This window comes from Phascolarctos cinereus, unplaced genomic scaffold (genome assembly GCF_003287225.1).
Source record: "Phascolarctos cinereus isolate Bilbo 61053 unplaced genomic scaffold, phaCin_HiC Scaffold_4;HRSCAF=312, whole genome shotgun sequence".
NCBI classification, from domain to species: Eukaryota; Metazoa; Chordata; class Mammalia; order Diprotodontia; family Phascolarctidae; genus Phascolarctos; species Phascolarctos cinereus.
In genome coordinates, this window is record NW_027555847.1 from 573228173 (window position 1) to 573248034 (window position 19862).

Consider the following 19862-nt stretch of genomic DNA (forward strand, 5'->3'; position numbering starts at 1 on the left):
GTTTCAATACCTTTTAAGGAAACAAAACCCAACCAAAAAACCCCCCAGCTTAACTTGCATGGGATGTTGGGGGGTGGTTAGGATATTGCTCTCACCATAGCTGTCAAGTATGCCAACTATCCAGGGAAACCATTTTTTCGAGAAATGTACCAGCCACCCCCACCAAGTGCCACCCATAGGGCAGGCAAGCCAGCCTAGCTGAAGCCACAAGGATCCCTGAGGAAAGACAGGATGCAGCATGTACCAGGTGTGCCAAACAACCACTGCCATGACCACTATCTCCCTGAGAACCCTGATGAAATCATTTCAGGACCCTAAACTAGCCTTTGGAATAGCAATGTTTCCAGTCAAGTGCCCACAGCCATCCTCCTGTAAAGTAATATCTATATGTAGATGCAGCTTGGCCATGGTACTGCAGGTACTGTGGCCACAGTTACTGAAGACTCAGAAAAGAAAGTTTTTGCCACCAAAAGTCCTTGGCAAAATTTGATGTGATTTTATCAGTGTAAGTGACATTAAAGAAGAGACATAACCATTTGTTTTGCTCTAAACCCTAAGGATAGTGGGACCTTTCTCTCTGACTTGCAGCTGAAACCTTCCATATAGATTGTCTCTCTCCCACATTACAATGTGAGCTCTTTGAGAGTTAGGACTGTCTTACCTTTCTATTTGTATCTCCAAGGCTTAACACAGTGCTTTGCAAGAAGTAAGTGTTTAATAAACGTTACAATCCTTAATTCATTCATGATCTCCCCTTGTCCAAAACACCAGGGGAGATTGTCCAACATATCCCAAACAGAATTCATTCTTTCCCCCTAAACCCTTTCCTCTCTCCAACTTTTCTCTTATCAATGAGGGCACCACTATCCTCCCAGTTACCCAGGTTCACAACTATGATGTGAACTATTGACTCTTCATTCTCACTCATCCCACATATCCTTTCTGTCGTCACATCTATATCTAATCATTTGCCTTCTTAATGAGGGGGATGAAGAGGGAGGGAGGAAGAATTTGGAACTCAAAATTTTAAAAAACAAATGTTTAAAAAAATTTTACACTAAATTTAAAAAATAGTTAAAAAAAAGAAAAGGAAAAAGAAAGAAATGACAAGTAAGATGCTTTCAGAAAAACATGGAAAGACATATATGAACTGATACTCAGTAAGCAGAACCAGTAGAATAGTGTAAAAAGTGACAGCAATATTGTACTATGATCAACTGTGAATGACTTAGCTGTTCTCAGAAATACAATGATCAAAGACAATTCCAGAGGATTCATGATGAAAATGTTATCTACCTCCAGAGAAATAACTGATAGAGTCAAAGCAGATCGAGGTACGCTTTTTTTTAAGCTTTATTTTTCTTGAGGTTGTTTCTTTTTTGGTCTGTGTTTCCTTTTACAACATGACTAATATGGAAATGTTTTGCATGACTGCACATGTATAATCTATATCAAATTGCTTGTCTTCTCAATGAGGGGGAATGGGAAGGAGAGAGAAGGAATTTGGAATTCAAAGTTTTACAGAACAAATGTTAAAAATTGTTTTTACATGTAATTGGAAAAAAATGTTTAAAATGAGCACAGCCCAGAATGACACGTAATAATAAGGAAGTAAGTAAAAAAAAAAGTTATTAAGCACCTTCTCTGTGTCAGGTACTGGGCTAAGCACTTAACAAACATTATCTCATTTGATCTTCACAACACCCCTGGGAGTTGGTGCTATTATTATCCCCATTTTATGGATAGGGAAGTAAAGCAGACAAAGGAACTTGCCCAGGGTTACATAACAAATAAGTGTCTGGGGCCAAATTTGAACTTGGGTCTCCCTGACTCCAGGCCCAACACCTTCTCCACTGTGTCATTTAGGTGCCTCTAGGCATAGAATTTTTAACTGGAAGGGACTAATCCAATATGATTCAAAGCAAATCAGCAAGCATTGATTATGTGTCTACCACATGCACAGCACTGCGCTAGCTGCTTCAGATACAAAGATAAAATGAAAACATAATCCTTTCTATCAGAGTTTACATTCTACTGAGAGGCTACACCAGGTAGAGAGAGAAGCTAGCAACCAGGGGAATCAGGAAAGGCTTCCAGTAGAAGGCAGCACAGGGAGTGAACCCTGAAGAAAGCCAGAGATTCGAAGAAGCAGAAATGAGGAGGGAGTGCGTGCATTCTAGGCATGGGGAGGCAGAAGATGGAATGATGAGTTTCGTGAAGAGCAGGCAGGTCACTCTGGCTGAGACATAGAGTGCATAAGGAAGAATAATGTGGTGCAGTGGATAGAGAGAGCACTAAACCTGGAGTCAGGAAGACCTGAGTTCCCATCCAGATTCAGACACTAACTAGCTATATGACCCTGGGAAGGCCACATAAGCCCTCTCAGACTCAGTTTCCTCATTTATAAATGGGGATAATAACAACACCTATATTACAAAGCTGTTGACAGCTAGGTAGCTCAGTGGATAAGAGTGTAAGGCCTAGGAGTCAGGAAGACCTGAGTTCAAATCTGATCTCAGACATTTACAAACTGCGTGACCCTAGACAAGTCACTTGCTTGACAATGAAATCATTAGTTTCCTGAGGCTGCTACCTGCTAAGTTTTGTACATCAAATTGACCATTTGCCATGCTTGTTCACTGTGTAGGACACTAGGGTATGCTGTCATTGAAGACTGTGTTTCAAGAGGTTTCTAAGAAAGAATTTATAAATATAACATGTTTCTGCCTTTTTCTGGGAAAAGATAGTAGAAGATCTTGAATACTAGGCTAAGTAGTCTGGTCTTTATCTTTTAGGAAATAGGTAGTTATTGAAGATGTTTTAGCAGGGAAATATCATGATCAAGAAAGATTAATCTAGTGATTTGAGAAAACAATCTGGGAACAGGGTTCAAGATGATTTACAGGGGACTGTAGAAGTAGACCAACAATTTAGGGGACTACTAAAATAATAGAGGTATATGGTAATTCAGTCCTTGTCTATGTTTATGGCATTGGGAACAGTGTGTTAGTGTCCCAATTTTCCCACATCCCCTCCAATATTTGTCACTTTCCTTTTGTCATACTAGACAACCTGATAGATGTGGGGTGGTACCTCAGAGTTATGTTAATGTGCATTTCTCTAATCAATAGTGATTTACAGTATTTTTTTTCCACATTATGGTAAATGAGTTTTTAGTTTTTTAAAGGAAAGGATAAAAATAGTGCAAATTAAGAATTTAAAAATCAGTAAGCATTTGCTTTGTCCAGTCCCCTAATCTCAACTTCTGCCTTGTAATGACTATTGCTTTTCAGGGCTTGAAAGACCTCCACAGAATTCTGGGAAACGGTGAATTTGCCCCCGGATTACTAAACAAGGATCCTCTGATCGCTACGTTTATGATTTAAATTAATGAGATAGCATGGTATAACAAAGAGCACAGGACATTAGATTGAAATTCTGTATCCTCTGCCACTTATTAGCTAACTGACTTTGGGGCAGTCACCTAACTACCTGAGTCTTGTTTTCTTAATCATATAAAACGAGGCTAATAATATTTGTACTACCTGTCTCCCAGGGTTGTTTTAAGGATCAAATAAGTAAAATGTTGCATATAAGGATAGAAGAGTCTTGGAATAACAGAAGGCTGAACATTGAAGATTTGTTCCCTTCCTCATGAGTGGGAATAAATGAGTGAAAGAAAGGAAGAAAGGAAGGAAGAAGTAAAGAAGGAAAGGACAGAGAGAGGAAGGGAGGGAAAAAAGGAGGCAGAGAAGGAAGGAAGGAAAAAAACAGGAAGGAGGGAAGGAGAAAAGGAAGGTCATTTATAAGTACTTACTATATACCAGGACCTGTCTAAAATACAAACAAGGAAGGCAGTCTCTGCCCTTAAGAGCTCGCATTCTAATAGGAGAAGATAACACATACAGAGGAGTAGTGGCTGGGAAAGGTGTTTTGGTCTGGGAAGTCACAGGGATGGTAAATAGAGTAATAAATAAACATTTCCCTTCCAGGAATGATATTGTTGAATTGATTACTGTTCTCAACCTAGTTAGAAATTAAATTAGACTGCTCTCCTTTACATAATAACTCCAAACTCCAAAGTTCAGTAGCATATCTGTCTAGAAGCAACTGTTCTCTTGTCAGTGCAAAATGAGTTGCCAGCCTCAGAGGGCTTAGATCTACCTACCACTTTTGTAAAGATTTCTGCTCTTATGAAAACAATGCTCCAACGGGGTCTAGAAGTTACCATGCTAGAAATAGGATAAATGTGCTCTGAGCTTTGCAAGTCACATGACATAGACCTATAGAGCTTTTTCTTCTACTCTTAAGAATCTAATTAAGAGATACAGGAAGGCAGACTTTGACATCATTACTATCGATGAAAATAAGATAGAGACTGGACCTGTGCTTTCATTGGACTAGGGAGTTCCAGGATGAGGGATCTCCCTCTATCAGTATAAGTAAGCACCCTTCTCTCCAATTCATAATCTTTGAGAATTGCCTAGAGTACTGAAAAGTTTGTGACTTGACCAGTTACACAGCCAGCATGTAGGTACATGTTGGAGGTAGGGCTTGAACTTGGATCTTCCTGGCTCCAAGGCCAGCTCCCTGTCTACTATTCCAAGGTACCTCTCTAAGCAATGAAATAAGAGTATAAATATCAATTGTTTTCTTAATAGTTGACGGAAAGAAGAATGGAGGTTCAAGAGGCACAACATGTGAGAAGCACTTGTAACTGAAGCCCACTTGATCTTAAAACAGATTGGAGATGCTTGGTTAAACCTCTGAATGCCAATGAAATGAATTCAAAGCCACTCCTTCAGGACTGAACATCAACATGACATGGATTCTATATGTGTATGGCAGGAAGTTGATAGTTGTGTATGAGACTGTAGAAATGATTAGGATCTAAAAGGCAGTGGTTCTATAGCTTAATATCTTAACTAACCCCTTGTCTAAATGAAATATTCTTCCAAAATGTATCTCATGTACTACTGTGACCTTTAAAAATGCCCATATGGGATACACAGTATTTACCTTCTGAAGGATAACACTAAATAGTTGCTCCCCAGTTTGGAAGTGGTCATCTTTGAGTAAGCTCAGCCGGTAAAAGATAGGGGTTCATTTATTCATTCCCCAAATGTTTACTGAGAGCAGGACTTTTTTCCTTTCAATTTTCAACCTTCCATAACTCTCAAGCACTATGGAAGATGCAAGGATGAGTAAGATACAGTTTCTGCCCTCCAGTGGCATGTCAGATTCCTGCTATTTGGTAGCCAGAGATTACTCGAGCAAAGCATTTTGTATAACTGTTTGTCACTGGTCACAAAGGGAAGCTGCCCACAGAAATGTGTATCCACTTCTGCAAATGTCCTTCGCCACTTTGGCCAGAAAGACAGTTAAAACATATGCTTTATAGAAGTAGCAAAATAGTATACACAAAGACTGCAAGAATGGAAACAGGAAAAAAAAAATCAAAGACCACAAAACAACCAAAATGGAATGATGTGAAATTATAAAGACCAAGATTGGCACCAGAAGGAAAATCTATGAGAAAATATCCACCCCTTGCTCCACTTCTTTGAAGAAGTAGGGGATTATGGTTGTGGAAAATTGCATATAATGCCAGATTTTTCTCCCTAATGTAGCAATTGCTTTTGCAAAAAAAAAAAATTCCTCTTTTAAAAACTATTTTTATAAGGGATAGCTTTCTAAGAAGGGGAAGGGGGATACAGAAGGAAACAGAGGTTATATGAAAACAAAAGACAGCAATAAAATCTATTTAAAAACAAAAAGGAAAATAAAGAAAAAATGCATGCTTTACTTATGGGAGGTCAGTAATGTCATCTCTGCATACCAAAAATGATATTGTTTTATTATGGAAAGCAGAATCAAGAGAAAGGGAGAGATAGAGATACAAAAGGGAGAAGGAAGGGAAGGAGAGCAGGAAGAAAGAACCATAGATCACTCCGGATAGAAAAAAATCACTGAAAAACTTTGTACGCCCAATCTTTTATTATTTCTCATTTCCTTATACTTTCAATCTCAATCCTACATTTGTATAACAGGCAACACTTCCTCCTTCTCAATACACCATATCTATCTATCTATCTATCTATCATCTATCTATCTATCTATCTATCTATCTATCTATCTATCTATCTATCTATCTATCTATCTGTCTATCTATCTATCTATCTCTCTATATCTATCACCATAGTTGTCAACAAGCCCTTGCCTACAAGATCTAGTCAATGTCAAGCTGGTATAAACTCCAAACAAAGTTTTTATTAGTATGTATCCAAGACCCTTGTTTAAATTCTAAGTCTCAGAGCAAAACCTTGAAAACAAGTTTTTTCCAGGCTACCATTCTAAGAAAAATTCTTATCTTGTTTTCTTCAGGGGCCCCTCTTTTTGTTGGACCCTAACTCTACAGGGACTGCTGACCAGTACTTAGACTTGACAAATAACTGCCTTCTGTTAAGTTTTTTTTAAACAATCATTTTATTCCTTTCATGCAACTTTACCCAATACATTGTTATTTTAGTGTTTAGAACCACATGGTAAAGTTGTTACTATGTGGTATTCAGAGCTTTACCAAAATACTTCCATTTAATTTTACCAGCCTGGTTCCATTTTTTCCATCAACTGGGGAATAGTAGAAATGAACTACACATCTAAATTTAATTATATTTTGGGATTGGCTATGATCATAATGCCCAGGGCCATCCCTACAGAAGATTTCAGGGGCCTGAGATAAATCATATCCCTCCATACTCAGCATTTTTATACAGGTAAAAATGGGTTTAAATGATCATAGAAAGCTTTACAGGGAGATAAACCATCCCGGAAATACAAAGCTTTGATAGACAAAGGGAAGTCTAGTATGTCTTAATCAGATCATATCTGGAGTATTAAGTTGAATTATAGATAACATATTTTAAAAGAGACTGCAAGCTAGAAAAAGGACGGCAACTAGGATGGCAATAGAGAGATAATGCTATATGAGCACTGATTAAAGAAGCTGGAGACGTTTAGCTTGGGGAAGAGAAAACTTAGTGTGGGTAGAGTTGGGGCATGTTTTTAAGTATTTGAGGGGTGGTCAGGGAGAAGAGGGATTAAACTTGGTCTGTGAAATGCCAGAAGGCAAAACTAGGAGCAATGGATAAAAGTTCTGAAAAGAAAGATTTAGGATGAAAGTAAAAAAAGAAAAACAAAACGAAACAAAACACCATTTTCTAAACATTAGAATTATACCAAAGTGGAATAGGCTGCCTTGGCAGAGAGCAGTAAGCCCTTACTAAACACCTTCAAGTGACTACCCAGTTAGGAATGTTATAAGAAAGGAGTCTTATTTGTAGTATAGGGGCTATAATAGAATCAAGGACAAGAATCTAGGACCCCAGATTTAGACTCTGAAAGGACCTCAGAGGACATCTAGTCTAATGTATTTATCTTACACATGGTAAAACTGAAGCCCAGGGAGGTTAAGAGATTTGCAGAAGGTATCGCAGTTAGTGTCAGAAGACATGGGCTGGACTAGAAGACATCTGAGTTTTCTTCCAATTTGGATTCTGTGATCCTATTAATTATTTAATTTGTTGTTGTTCAGTCATTTTTCAGTCATGTCTGACTCTTCATGACCCCATTTGGGTGTTTTCTTGGCAAAAATACTAGAATGGTTTGCCATTTCCTTCTCCAGCTCATTTTACAGATGAGGAAACTGAGGTAAACAGGGTTAAGTGACTTGTCCAGGGTAACACAGCTAGTAAGTGTCTGAGGTCACATTTGAACTCAGAAGATGAGTCTTCCTGACTTCCAGGCCTAGCACTCTATCCACTGTGCTACCTTGCTGCCCAAAATCATTTAATATAACATAATCAGAAAGCAGTTAATAGTTATAAGTTATTTTTACAACATTATCTCATTTGAAGCTCACAATAATTTTATGGAGTAGGTATGATCCCCTTTTTATAGATAAGGAAATAAAGATCAGAGAAATTAAGCAAATTGCCCAAAATAAGTGGTAAAGCCTGGACACAAGAGTTCAGGTCTTCTAACTCTCCTGCTCTTTGCTCTTTCTACTTTGTGGTCCAGTGGATAGAGCACTAGAGTCGGGAAGAGCTGAGTTAAAATCCGGCCTCAGACACTTATGAGTTTATGACCCTAGGTAAGTCATTTAATCTGTATTTGCCTCAGTTTCCTCATTTGTAAAATGGGGTCAATACTAGCATCTCCCAGAGTTGTGAGGATCAAATGTGATCATAATTGTAAAGTACTCAGCACAGTGCCTGGCACATAGCAGGTACTATATAATTGTAAGCCATTATAATGCCATGCTGCTTGTCTCAATACTTTATACATCAGGAATACATGCTCAGACCTTCAAGGACACTCCTTTCTTAAAATCTTTCATCAATCATTTTTTGTTTATAAATATTGTTACTTATATTTTTGAAAGTGCAAATTCCAACGAATTATTTCATTTACTGTATTTACAATCCCAATACCTGGCACATAGTAGGCACTTATTAAATGCTTGTTGACTGCTTCGTTGATCCCTACATCTCAGTGTGTGGACAAAGGGATAGGGATAAGGATCAGATCTATTATTTCATTGGAAGAGGAAACTGCATCTATCAATGCAGGTCGGCACCTTCTCTCCAACTTAGAATCTTGGAAATACTTGTACAGGGTCATACAGACGGTATGTATCACAGGAGAGACTCCCTGCTGCAATCCTATTTTCCTCAGCATCTCCATTTTGCAGATGAGGAAACTGAGGTGGGAAAGAACTAAGTGACTTGACCATGGTCACTCCAGGTATTCAGAAGTTCATTTGATATCTCTGTGCCCTAGTTTCTCCAACTGCAAACAGAATAATAAGTGGGGAAGAACAGTGGTCTATGATCCTGTGAACCAAACAGGGCCAAAGATTCTAATTTGACTCATAACAACTTGCCATAACTTTGATTGTTGAGTAAAACACTCTAAGTCAAAACTGCGGTAGAAATTCTATTGCTAATGCCACAAGTTATTAAAATAGCCAATAGAACTTTAAACAATTATGTATCTCACATATATAAACGGTGCAAAATAAGGCCAAGATAGTACACAGAAAGAAAACAGTAATAATTCACTTTCCAAAAGCAAAATGTACTTATATGGAAGAGAAGAAAAGGTCGGTTATATCAGAGCATCTATTTGATTTTTGCCTAAAGCCTACGCAGAGGCTATCTATTGGGATTGTGACTTAAAGCATTTAAGAACTAGCTTGGACCACACCTTCCGTCCCACTCCTTCCCCACTCCTCTCCCTCTCTCCACCCCAACCTTCCCCCGAAGTTACGGCACGAAGCCTCTACCCTTCCCACCCCACACCCACCCCTACTACCCACACATACTCTCTATTGATTCCTCTACTCAACAGGAAATGTCTTGGGACGCCCACAGTAGGATTCAGTTGTTTTCTTCCCAAAGTCAAGTAGGATAATATGGCGTGGACAGCTTCCTCAGTCAGCCCTGGGAGACATAGCTCTTCCATCTACACTTCTGTATTTTATCAATATAGTCTCATACGTGTATTTCTATGTAGAGGAAGAAACTGAGACAGGCAGACACAGGCATAGAGACTGAGTTTCTCTATATTAAGTACTGACTCTCACACGAGAGAACCTGGCTTTCTCAGACAAAGCCTCTCAGGCAAGGTCAAGTTCACGGCCAGAGCGCTCAACAAAGCCTTTCCACCCCAAACAGATTAGACTATGGGCCGCCGCTCCTGTCCACCCGACCAAACCCACAGCCTTCCGACACAGTCCTGCTTCACCCCGGTTTCCAGGAAAGAGGGGAGGTAACCGTCTAGGTAGAAGGATCGGGACGCACTTCGAGGGCTGTCGGGTTTGTCCCTTTGTCTGGTGACCAGCGGCCTCGGAGTGGTCCCCGTCCAGACCAGGAAGGCAACAACGGCGAAGGATTTTGCAGAGAAATTCGCCATTAACGAATCAATCAGGCAGGCTGAAACCGCGCAGTCGCAACTTGGGGTAAAGTTAGTTTCTTTTTCGGGGCAAGATAAACCTCTCCCCAGCCCAGAGCGAGAAGGAAGTGATCCGGAGCGACCCCAGAGCCCCGTCCATATAAACTCTGGGTTTGCAACTGCAGCAAAGAAGGGGGTCAAGTCCCAAAAGAAAGAGGAAGGGTCTGTAGGGCCCGGAGAAGCCCCTGCAAAGGCCGACTCTGGTGCACGCACGTCCCGGGGAAGGCCGTCCTCGCGACCCCCCCCCCCCCGCTCACCTGGCTTTTCCAAGGGTCCCGCAACTCTGTGACAGCTGGTGACAGCGGGGGGCGCCTGGCGGGGAGAAGGCTGGCCCGCCTGCAGAGCGCCCTCCAAGCCTGGGAGCCACAGACTATAGGCAGGGGAGACTGGGGTGGCGATAGGCAACAGAATGGAGGAAAAAGAATAGGGAAATCCGAAGGATGCGCCACACTTCGTCGAGTCAGACTGAGCGGAGTCTGCCCCCACTCCGGCCTTTATATAGCTGTCTGCCCCTGTCATCGTCACATAATCCTCGGCTTGGGTGGAACAGAAACGGATCTCATTTACAAATCGGAAACATCTATTGCTAATGCCTTGTCTGATACAGAATTTATTTTCTTCGCGGTCCACCACTGAAAACAACACTGTAAAACCACGTAGGTAAGTAGTATAAAATAAAGACCAAGAGGCTGGTAGTACACAGAAGTTAAAAAAAAAAAGTACACAGAAGTTAAAAAAAAGTAGCCTTCTTTTACAAAAAGTAAAATCCTCCTACCATGTAAGAAAAAGGAAATATGTCATTTATATCAGAACTTCAGGGTGATTTTTGTCCAAATTAAATGTTCTAAACCTTTGGTGCCGTGTACTCCTTGGGCAGTCTAATGAGGGATGTGGACCCCTTCTCAGAATAATGTTTCTAAATGATAGAAGGAAATGCTGAGTTTCAGTTAGAGGTTAGTGAAAATCAAGATGCATTCTTCCCCTATCCAAGTTTGTGGACCCTCACAAAACTATCTGTGGACTCCTTAAAGGTCCATGAAAAATCTCTGGTCTAAAGGTTAGATGGGTGGATGCTACAGGTGATCTCTTTACAAACCTCACAAACTCTGGCACAAATATTTTAACTAACTTTACTGGTTACTACTACAACAACCATCAAAAAAAAAAGATTTGGGAACTATGTTGGACCATGTGTCTTTTCCTCACTTGTCCCCCCAAAGCACAGCCTCTACCGCCACACTTCCCCAGTTTCTCTTTCTGCAAATGCCCCACGTTAATGGGAAGTGGCTTTAGGTCTGCCACTAAGTGCAGCAGAATTCAGTTGCTTTTTATTTTTAAATTGTCAGAAGTTGAAGTAAAATATTACAGCAATATGAATTTCTCTGATACTAATAATGTAATGTATGAGTTACAGCTATTTCGCATAATGGTGAGAATATTAGCATTAAAGACTGCTCTCTGTTTCAAAGGGAAGTTTGTGGTCATTAAAATAACTACAATTTCCCAATAGCAATCTAGCCTACTCTTTCTCCTTGTTCAGTCTTGGGTCTTGTTCCTGGTCTCTTTGTAGTGTTTATTCAAGATTTACATGTATGTCTGTGTGTGTGTTGTGTATGTGTGTGCCACTAAGATTTATCTTTGCCTAAAAATGGAAATGGAATCCAGTTGGACTCTAAATATCTGGTAATATACAATATACAAAAAATGATAATACAATAAAAATATGTTGTGAGAAAAAGTTACAGGGCCTCTCTTTCATTTTTATTGAAATTTTTATTTTTTTACTCTATTATACTCTAGCTTCACTATCCTCTCAAGTAAAATTAGACCATAATAAAGATTTTAAAACAAGCACTATGTGCTTTCTTCTCAATTAATATCCATTAAGCTGAAAACCTAGGACCTATTGTTTATACTTTAATTACTTTAACTTTAACTACTTGAAAAAACAATCAAAGAAAGCCCTTTCCATTTGCCATAGATGACCATATTGCTTTATTCAGCTCCTACTTCATAAAAGACCATCTACTATCCTTGTAGCTGGGAAAACCTATATCCCTAAAGCAGAGCTGCCCAGCCCTGACCTCAGGTAAAGTTCTTACGGGCATACTACTCTGCTTTCTGCAGACCAACAGTTCAGATTTTAGTGTTGCAGTATTTAAAAGCAATTCACTCCATACCACATGTTATTTTCTTCCCTTTGGAGGGGCCACACTGCCTTGTTATGGGATGATGATACGGACCTGATCCTGCCATACTAACTTTGAATCAATTTTGATGGATGATGGATGGATAGATGGGTGTCTATTCATCAACATCAGAAAGGGTTAGGGACTGGATCTGTGATTCTGTTGCTACAGAAAATTACTAGATGAGCTTTATAGATCATCTCTCTAGTTGTATAGTGTGCCAGCCTCTAACAGGAGCAAAATAGCATGTGGTATAGATCAAATTGCTTTTAAATACTGCAAAACTGAACTGTCTGTGTGCAGAAAGCAGAAGTAGAATGTTAAGAACTTTGCCCAATGTCAGGAATAGACAACTCAGCTTTAGGGATGTGGCTTTTCCCAACTACAATATCATATGGCTCATTTATGAAGTAGGCGCTGAAAGAAGTCATAAGGGTAACTATGGAAAACAGATGTGGCTTTTTTTTTTTCAAGTGGATAAGGGAACAACAGGTCATAGGTTTTCATCTTAATTGAGAGAGAAGAAAGCACACAGTGCTTGTTTTAAAATCCTTATTATGGTTCAATTTTACTTGAGAAGGTAGTGAAGTTAGACTATAATAGAGTAAAAAAATGAAAATTTCAATAAAAATGAGAAGTTCTGTGCTTTTCTTCCCCCCTCACCCCACTGTTTTTATTGTATCCACCAGATACTTATGAGTCTAACTGGATTCTACTTCAATTACTAGTCAAAGATAAATCTTCTCAGTAGCACGTAGAATAACAGATTATCTTCGTATATACTCTTTTCCAGTAATGTTTTAAAAACCATCTTGGCTCTGGAAAAGCCTTAATGCATATGATTTAAAATCACTCTGCAAATATAAATATTACTTTTTCCAAGGCCCTTCCACAAGTGCCTTGACTAGTAATAACTATTAAGAACTTGAAAATTAGTTTTATCTTAATGCTACTTAAAGGGCATGGAAAGAGTGCTGGACTAGGACTCAGAGGACCTGGGTTTGAATTCCAATTCTGCTTCTCACCACCTTTGTGACCTTGGGCACATTTACCCTCTTTGGGTTTCAGTTTCATCAATAGTAAAATGGGAGCCTCTGATTGAGGTCCCACCCAGCTCTCAATTTGTGGTTTTAAAGTCCTTTCTAGCATTAAATTCACGAACTTGTCTATTGCCATACCAATTGCCATTTCCAGACTCACAACAAAGGAGTTTTTTGTGTCATAGAATGTTAGGGCTGGAAAAAGAGTATTTGGTCCATTGTCTTCCTTTTACAGATGAAGAAACTGAGATTAGGGAGGTGTTTAATGTGGTGGTGAACACCATCTCTGATAGCACACAAACACCCACACAGTGTACGTTCCTTAAAGAGAAGGTGGTGTGTGTGTATGTTTGTATAAATATTTATATAGTTACATAAAGGCACATGTAGTTACATATGTGCTGTCTACCCACTGCTCTATCCTCAATAACAGAACGGTGCTAAGCATTTTACAAATATATCACTTAATCCTGGCAACAACCCTGGGAGGTAGGTGCTATTTTTAGCCACACTTTACAGATGAGGAAACTGAGGCAAACAGAGACGACATGACTCACCCAGGGGTCACACACAGCAAGTAAGGTATTCTACTTAGTTGTATCTTTACACTTCCCCCTTCACTGCCCATTCTCCATTTGCAACTGAACTGCCATTCCCCTGGTATATCTCAGTGAGGCTGACCAAGGGGAGCCCCGTCCTCTGGGTATGTGTCACCCACTGCACTTGCTGCCAGCCCCCTGAGGTGGTGGCGGGGGGAGAGTTTTGGTGAGCTGCTTCTGGAAACCTGTAAATGAAGGGGAATGGAGGGGCCCTGCCCCAATTCGTACCGTGTCATGGTATGCTATCCACTTACTGCACTGCTGAAGGTTAAGACTTTTGATTGGCCGCTGAGCTGAAATTGAGTGTGTGTACAAAAGCCTCCCAGAGAGGAGGCATCAAGCCACATCAGGAGACAGCCCCATCTCAGACACGGGCTTGCCTAGGAGGCCTCTTTACTAGTTTAAGGAAGAGAAGAGTTATCTGCTTAAAGACTGACCTAACTTGGGATGCTGGTGCCCACACAGTCCATTCAGGTTCTCCATGTTGGTTGCAGATGTTGGACTGTGTGAGAGAGCTGCCTTTCTTAAAGGGGACGCTGCTCATTTCTCCTCTCACCTTCCAAAAACTGTTCCTAGAACTTCTAGGTCTACCTATTTTAAAAGAATATCAATTGCAGACTCTTACATTAACCATTTATTCTTTTTTGTGTTGTTTTTCAGTTGTGTCTGACTCTCTGTGGTTCCATTTGGGATTTTCTTGGCAAAGATACTGGAGTGGTTTGCTATTTCTTTCTCCAGCTCATTTTGCAGATGAGGAAACTGAGGCAAACAGGGTGAAGTGATTTGCCCAGTATCACATAGCTAGTAAGTGTGTGAGGACAAATTTGAACTCAAGAAGACAAATCTTCCTGACTCTAGGCCCGGCATTCCATCCACTGTTCTACCTAGCTGTACCTAACTAAAATATTATAACATTAAAATATATTAACTAAAATATTATTAAATAATATTAAATATTAAAATATATCAGCAGTGCAATAACAACAAAATATGGAAGGCCTCAGATTCACTTTGTAGCTTTATTAATTATAACAGATTTTCTCCAGAGCATTAGTGACTCACAACTTCAAAAAAAGGGTAAGAACACAGAGCATAACATAACATAAGATGTTATTATTCAAAGTACCAGGAGGGAGTGCAGTTTATCGGCTTCTCTTTCCAGATGGTCTCCAGTCTCCTTGCCCAAGAAGCCACCATCTCCTTTCTCTTATCTTCTGATGTGTATTCGGGAGCAAAGCTGACCTGAGGGGCCAGGACTTTGAAACCACAGAAATGCAACACACCATGCTAGACTCAGAAAGAGAGAAAGGAATTGATCAGAAATATGACCCATTACATTTCAACTCAGTTAAAAACCTCACAGGAGTAACATGAGGGAGATAATCAAGCTCTGAAACATTAGTAGAAGCAATAACAGCAACAACAAAAGCCTCTTTAAAATTATAAATTCAGGGGCAGCTAGGTGGCACAGTGGATAGAGCTCTGGCTTTGGAGTCAGGAGGACCTGAATTCAAATCCAGCCTCAGACACATAACACTAACTAGCTGTGTGACCCTGGGCAAGTCACTTACCCCTGACTGCCTCACCAAAAAGTAAAAAAAACAACCTTATAAATTCACAGAAAATAAATCAACAGCCTTTTAACCTATAGACACAGGGTGTGGTAAGTCAGAAGTCTAATCAGCAATTAATATTTACAAGTTTTATTTTATAATTCAAATATGTATCAAATACTTCTGGGGGGCAAAGTAGATTAAGAGCCTAGTGGTATCTGTGAGAACAAGATTGGAATGTGTGGTAGACTAGATCGATGGTTTCAAACTTAAATTGAAACAGAGGCCACTAAACCATATATAAGGATCCCTATGGGCTGCTTATTGACCTAGAAAACCACATATTAACATTATTTGATTTATTGCATTTTTATTTATTTTGTTAAATATTTCTCCATTACAGTTTAATTTGTTTGGGGCAGCACTCAGGAGTGTTTTGGGCCTCATATGGCCCGTGTGTGACACCTCTGGTCTAGACAATGCTACAACTGGATAGAGTGGGGCCCACTGACTGGCCCCAAAGAATAGTCATTAATGGATGGATGTGAACTTGGAAAGAGGTTTCTAATGGAATGCCTCAGGGATCCATCCTTAGCTCTCTATTGACATGTTTATTTTTAATAATCATATATTTAATATTTCAGAAAAGTTTATTTCTTTGAAAATCAATTAGTAAGTCATATCCACACCTGTAGCTGCATATGACTCCGAGTTTGGTAAATCATTGAACATCTCTGGGTTTTCTCATGAATGACAGGAATGGACTTGATGATTAATATGGTCCATTCCAAACTGACATCCATGTGAATAATCATCTTGTGTTCTTGTGTAGTCCAACTCATATCACAACTTGTAACCAAAAGTTGAGATGCTGCTTCTGTCTCAATTCCACTGAAGCAGTGTTTCCCTTTAGCCCAAGTTCAGAGGCTAGCTTCTTTACCTTGAGCAGGATGTGCTGAGCCTGGGTGATGCTGCCAGGCAAATGTTGCCCCAGGGCCCAAGGCCATTGCTAGGGGGGCCCATGCTATAGAGGGTGAATTCAGAGGTGAGGAGGGGCGGGTGAAACTCTCTTCTTTTATGAGAAGGATTAACAGATACCCTCTTGACTCAAGGGAAGGGAGTGGGAGAAGGTAGTGACCAGGGTTGTACCGAGGTGTTTCAAAACTTCTTAATGATCGATCACAAGACTTCCAGAATCTGCTAAGATGTTTTTAGCTGTTCTAACTTTTCCCTGTAACCTCTATGAAGGAGGATTCAGGGGTGTAGAGGGAAGGGAGTAAGTAAGCCTCAGGGAACCAAAAAGCACCTGCAGTTTTCCCAATTCCTAGTGCCAAGAGAATTGATAGAATTGGGCACATGCTTCCTGATAGGGTGTCTGTCCTTGTCCTCTGCTGCAGAAGGTGTACCCAGGTCCATGGCCTCAAACCAAACCAGTGGACTGAGAATCTGAGAGCATCAGACTGAGTGTGAGACAGCCTTGTAACTGTCTGTCCAAAAAGCACCTCCAAGCCTTCCTAGGTGACTGGAGAATGACCCCAACTGCATGGCAAGAAAGAAGTGGGGGGAGGCTTACATACCTTCTGGTCTTGGCTGGAGAAGAACTGCTTAACTTGGAGTTAAGCAGCTTCCCCATACAGGCCACCAAAATGTTGAGGTTTAGGGGTGCTGGGACCCCAAAATCACAATCCGTGGTCCTGCGTAAAAGAATTCCACCCAAGCCTTCTTTCATCCAGAGACAAAGTTTATTAAAGATCCACCATACTGGCCAGACTCTTAAGGAATCTGAACATTTGTGAGCTATTGGCTAGGTTCTTAAGGAATCTGAGCAGTGGACAGATTTTAAGAATTTGAGCCTATTGACATGTTTACCAGTGATTTGGACAAAAGCATTTTTTTTTAGAAAAGAATAAGCATTAATTAACTGATTGATTTTTATCTTTATAGACCTAAACTATGCTGAAAGTTGCCTAGAATAAGAAAACCAATTAGTTTGTTGATTGCCAAAAAGCATGTGACCTTCTTACATATATAAGATCCTTTCTTCTCTTTTATCCCTCCTCTCTTTCTCTCTGTCTATCCTTATCTTTAGATTCATAAATTATTCATCAAATATTTATTAAGCATCTAATTTACTTTTTCAATTCCAGATCTGCTACTGAGTGTAAACACTCAATATATACTTAGCTGATTGATATATTCAGAATTTTCTAACCTAATTTTCCATTCAGTCCCTTGAAGAAAATGACTATTTCTCTACTCAGACAAGTAGCAGGAGGTGACTTGAGATAAGAAGACAGTGATATACAGTAGTAATATTATGTTTACCTGTAGGGGCCACAAGATGTATTTAATATCTCCACTGAGACCGGTTTTGGAGTACAATTCGGCATCACCCCCAGTGGTGAATGAAACGAGGGCTAATTTGTTCTGGAATTGCATACAAGAAAAAAATATGAAAAACTGATTTTTCAAAAACATAGACATAGTAATAGAAATACTAGCAGCAATTCAAGCTAAGAAGTGTGTCATATTGGCTTTCTAAATTTTAGTTGGTTTGAGATCTTCTTCCCACCCCTTGGCTTCCAAGAAGAAAAAGGATAAAATGAAAATTCTACCATCAAGGATATTTTCTTTAGAGAGAACCAGCAGTAGAAGCTGTGATGACAGCCCATGCCAGGTACGTGTAATAATACAGAAAGGGGAAGTTCGAGCTCAAATCACTTCAATAAAACTATGACTATGACATTCAAAACTCCAATATACATACAGGCAGTGGTGTGCTGGTAAGTATTTAACAACCAGCTCTCTGGGACAAAATGTACCCAACAACATACTTTTTTTTTTTGATGAAGCAACTGGGGTTAAATGACTTGCCTAGGGTCACACAGCTGGTAAGTGTCAAGTGTCTGAGGCTGGGTTTGAACTCAGATCTTCCTGACTCCAGGGCTGGTGCTACCAACAACATACTTTTAAATTCAATTTTCATTATTAACATTTTCTTCATCACTTTTGAGTCTAGATCAGTGGTGGGGAACCTGCAGCCTCTAGGTCCTTGGGTGCAGCCTTTTGACTAAGTCCAAGTTTTACAGAACAAATCTTTTTATTAAGGGGATTTGTTTTGTGAAGTTTAGATTTAGTCAAAGGGCCACACTTGAAGACCAAAAGGGCTACATGTGACCTTGAAGCCACCTGGGGTCTAGACAATCAACAAAATCATAAATCATGCTCTGATTTGTAGTGTTTGCCGATTTCTGTGATGTAAATGCTGATTGTGAAAATTTAACAACCAGCTCTTTCAAGCCAGTAGGAGCTGACTTCAGCACACCTCTGCCTACAGGTACACATAAATATATTGCCTCTCCATACCAACACAAAGCAATGATAGAATGTGAAGAAATTCTATGACAAGTGCCCAGGCACAGAGGGTTCAGTGTATCTGATTAAAATTGACAATGAGGGGGCAGCTAGGGGGGCAGTGGATAGAGCAGCGGCCCTGGATTCAGGAGGACCTGAGTTCAAATCCGACCTAAGACACATAACATTTACTAGCTGTGTGACCCTGGGCAAGTCACTTAACCCCACTGCCTAGCCAAAAATAAATCAATAAATCAATAAATGAATGATTTTGACATGAGGCTTGGTATAGTTTCTTCTCTATAGAAATTTCAAGGGCTTTTATAATGAAACACAATTCAACTAATTGAAGTAAATAGATTTATTTTGATGGCAGAACTTTATTAAATATTCAGAGTATCACCCTCATTCTTTTTGGTGTTATAGAGCTTTCTGGTATGTGTAAGTAATGTGTATATCTGTATGTTTATGTAGTGTGTATGTGTATGTGGTATGTATAAGTGGTATGTATATGGTACATGTTTGTGTATAAGTTGTGTGTATGTGGTGCACATATATGTAAATGATGTGTGTGGGATGTGTGTATGTGTAGTGGGTATAGTATTTGTGTAGGTGAATACATATATTTGTGATGCATACGTATATATGTGCTATGTGTGTGACACGTATGTGCATGTAGTATTTATGTGTATCCGCATGTGCATGTGGTGTTTGTGTGTGTATATGTGGTATATATGTGTGCAGCATGTTTGTGTGTCTGACTATACTGGATATGTAATTTAGATGAAAGACTGATAGGAAAATGCCACCCTCTCTGGCCTTTGGACTGACTTCCCACACTCCTGAAGCCTCCAAAAGTGACTCAGGGCTGCCCGGCCAGCCACTCTCTCTCAGCCATCTCCAGCTGGAGGGGGAGTCCCTTGAAGGCAGGCGCCCTCCCCAGGCAATGACTTTATAGGTTTTTCATTTCCTTTGTTGAGATCTGTGACTTCACTCCTGTAGGGCCTCCACCTACCGATGCACACTGGCTCTCACTCTGCCACTCCTGGTCTTGGGGAGTTGACTAGGGCCCTATGAGTTTAAGTGATGTGCTGGCTGGGTTCCTGCGGCCAG

At 40.0% G+C, this 19862-nt stretch overlaps 2 protein-coding genes and 1 long non-coding RNA gene across 15 annotated transcripts in view; 1 reads left to right on the top strand and 2 right to left on the bottom strand.

Moving 5' to 3' along the window:
• Nucleotides 1-10469, bottom strand: part of RIPK1 (receptor interacting serine/threonine kinase 1) — a 53651-nt gene extending 43182 nt beyond the window's left edge. For 3 of the 7 annotated variants that reach the window (XM_020976659.2, XM_020976657.2, XM_020976654.2), the window contains exon 1: nucleotides 10272-10469. The gene's annotated coding sequence lies outside the window, so the exon portion shown is untranslated. Of the gene's footprint in view, nucleotides 1-9385; nucleotides 9482-9863; nucleotides 9969-10271 lie in introns of those variants that run through there. The other 4 variants (XM_020976660.2, XM_020976658.2, XM_020976656.2 and 1 more) reach the window with 3 other exon arrangements.
• Nucleotides 10470-10587: 118 nt separating this feature from the next.
• LOC144457008 (uncharacterized) lies at nucleotides 10588-19026 on the top strand. Its single transcript, XR_013486277.1, has 2 exons — nucleotides 10588-10674; nucleotides 17945-19026. It is a non-coding gene; the product is annotated as an uncharacterized LOC144457008 (long non-coding RNA).
• Nucleotides 14843-19862, bottom strand: part of LOC110201160 (ribosyldihydronicotinamide dehydrogenase [quinone]-like) — a 28565-nt gene continuing 23545 nt past the window's right edge. For all 7 annotated transcript variants that reach the window (XM_078153635.1, XM_020976677.1, XM_078153638.1 and 4 more), the window contains 2 exons: nucleotides 17721-17822; nucleotides 14843-15129 (listed from right to left, as the gene is read on the bottom strand). In XM_078153635.1, the coding sequence (XP_078009761.1) occupies nucleotides 14956-15129; nucleotides 17721-17822 (276 nt within the window). In that variant the 3' untranslated portion in view covers nucleotides 14843-14955. The remainder of the gene's footprint in view (nucleotides 15130-17720; nucleotides 17823-19862) is intronic.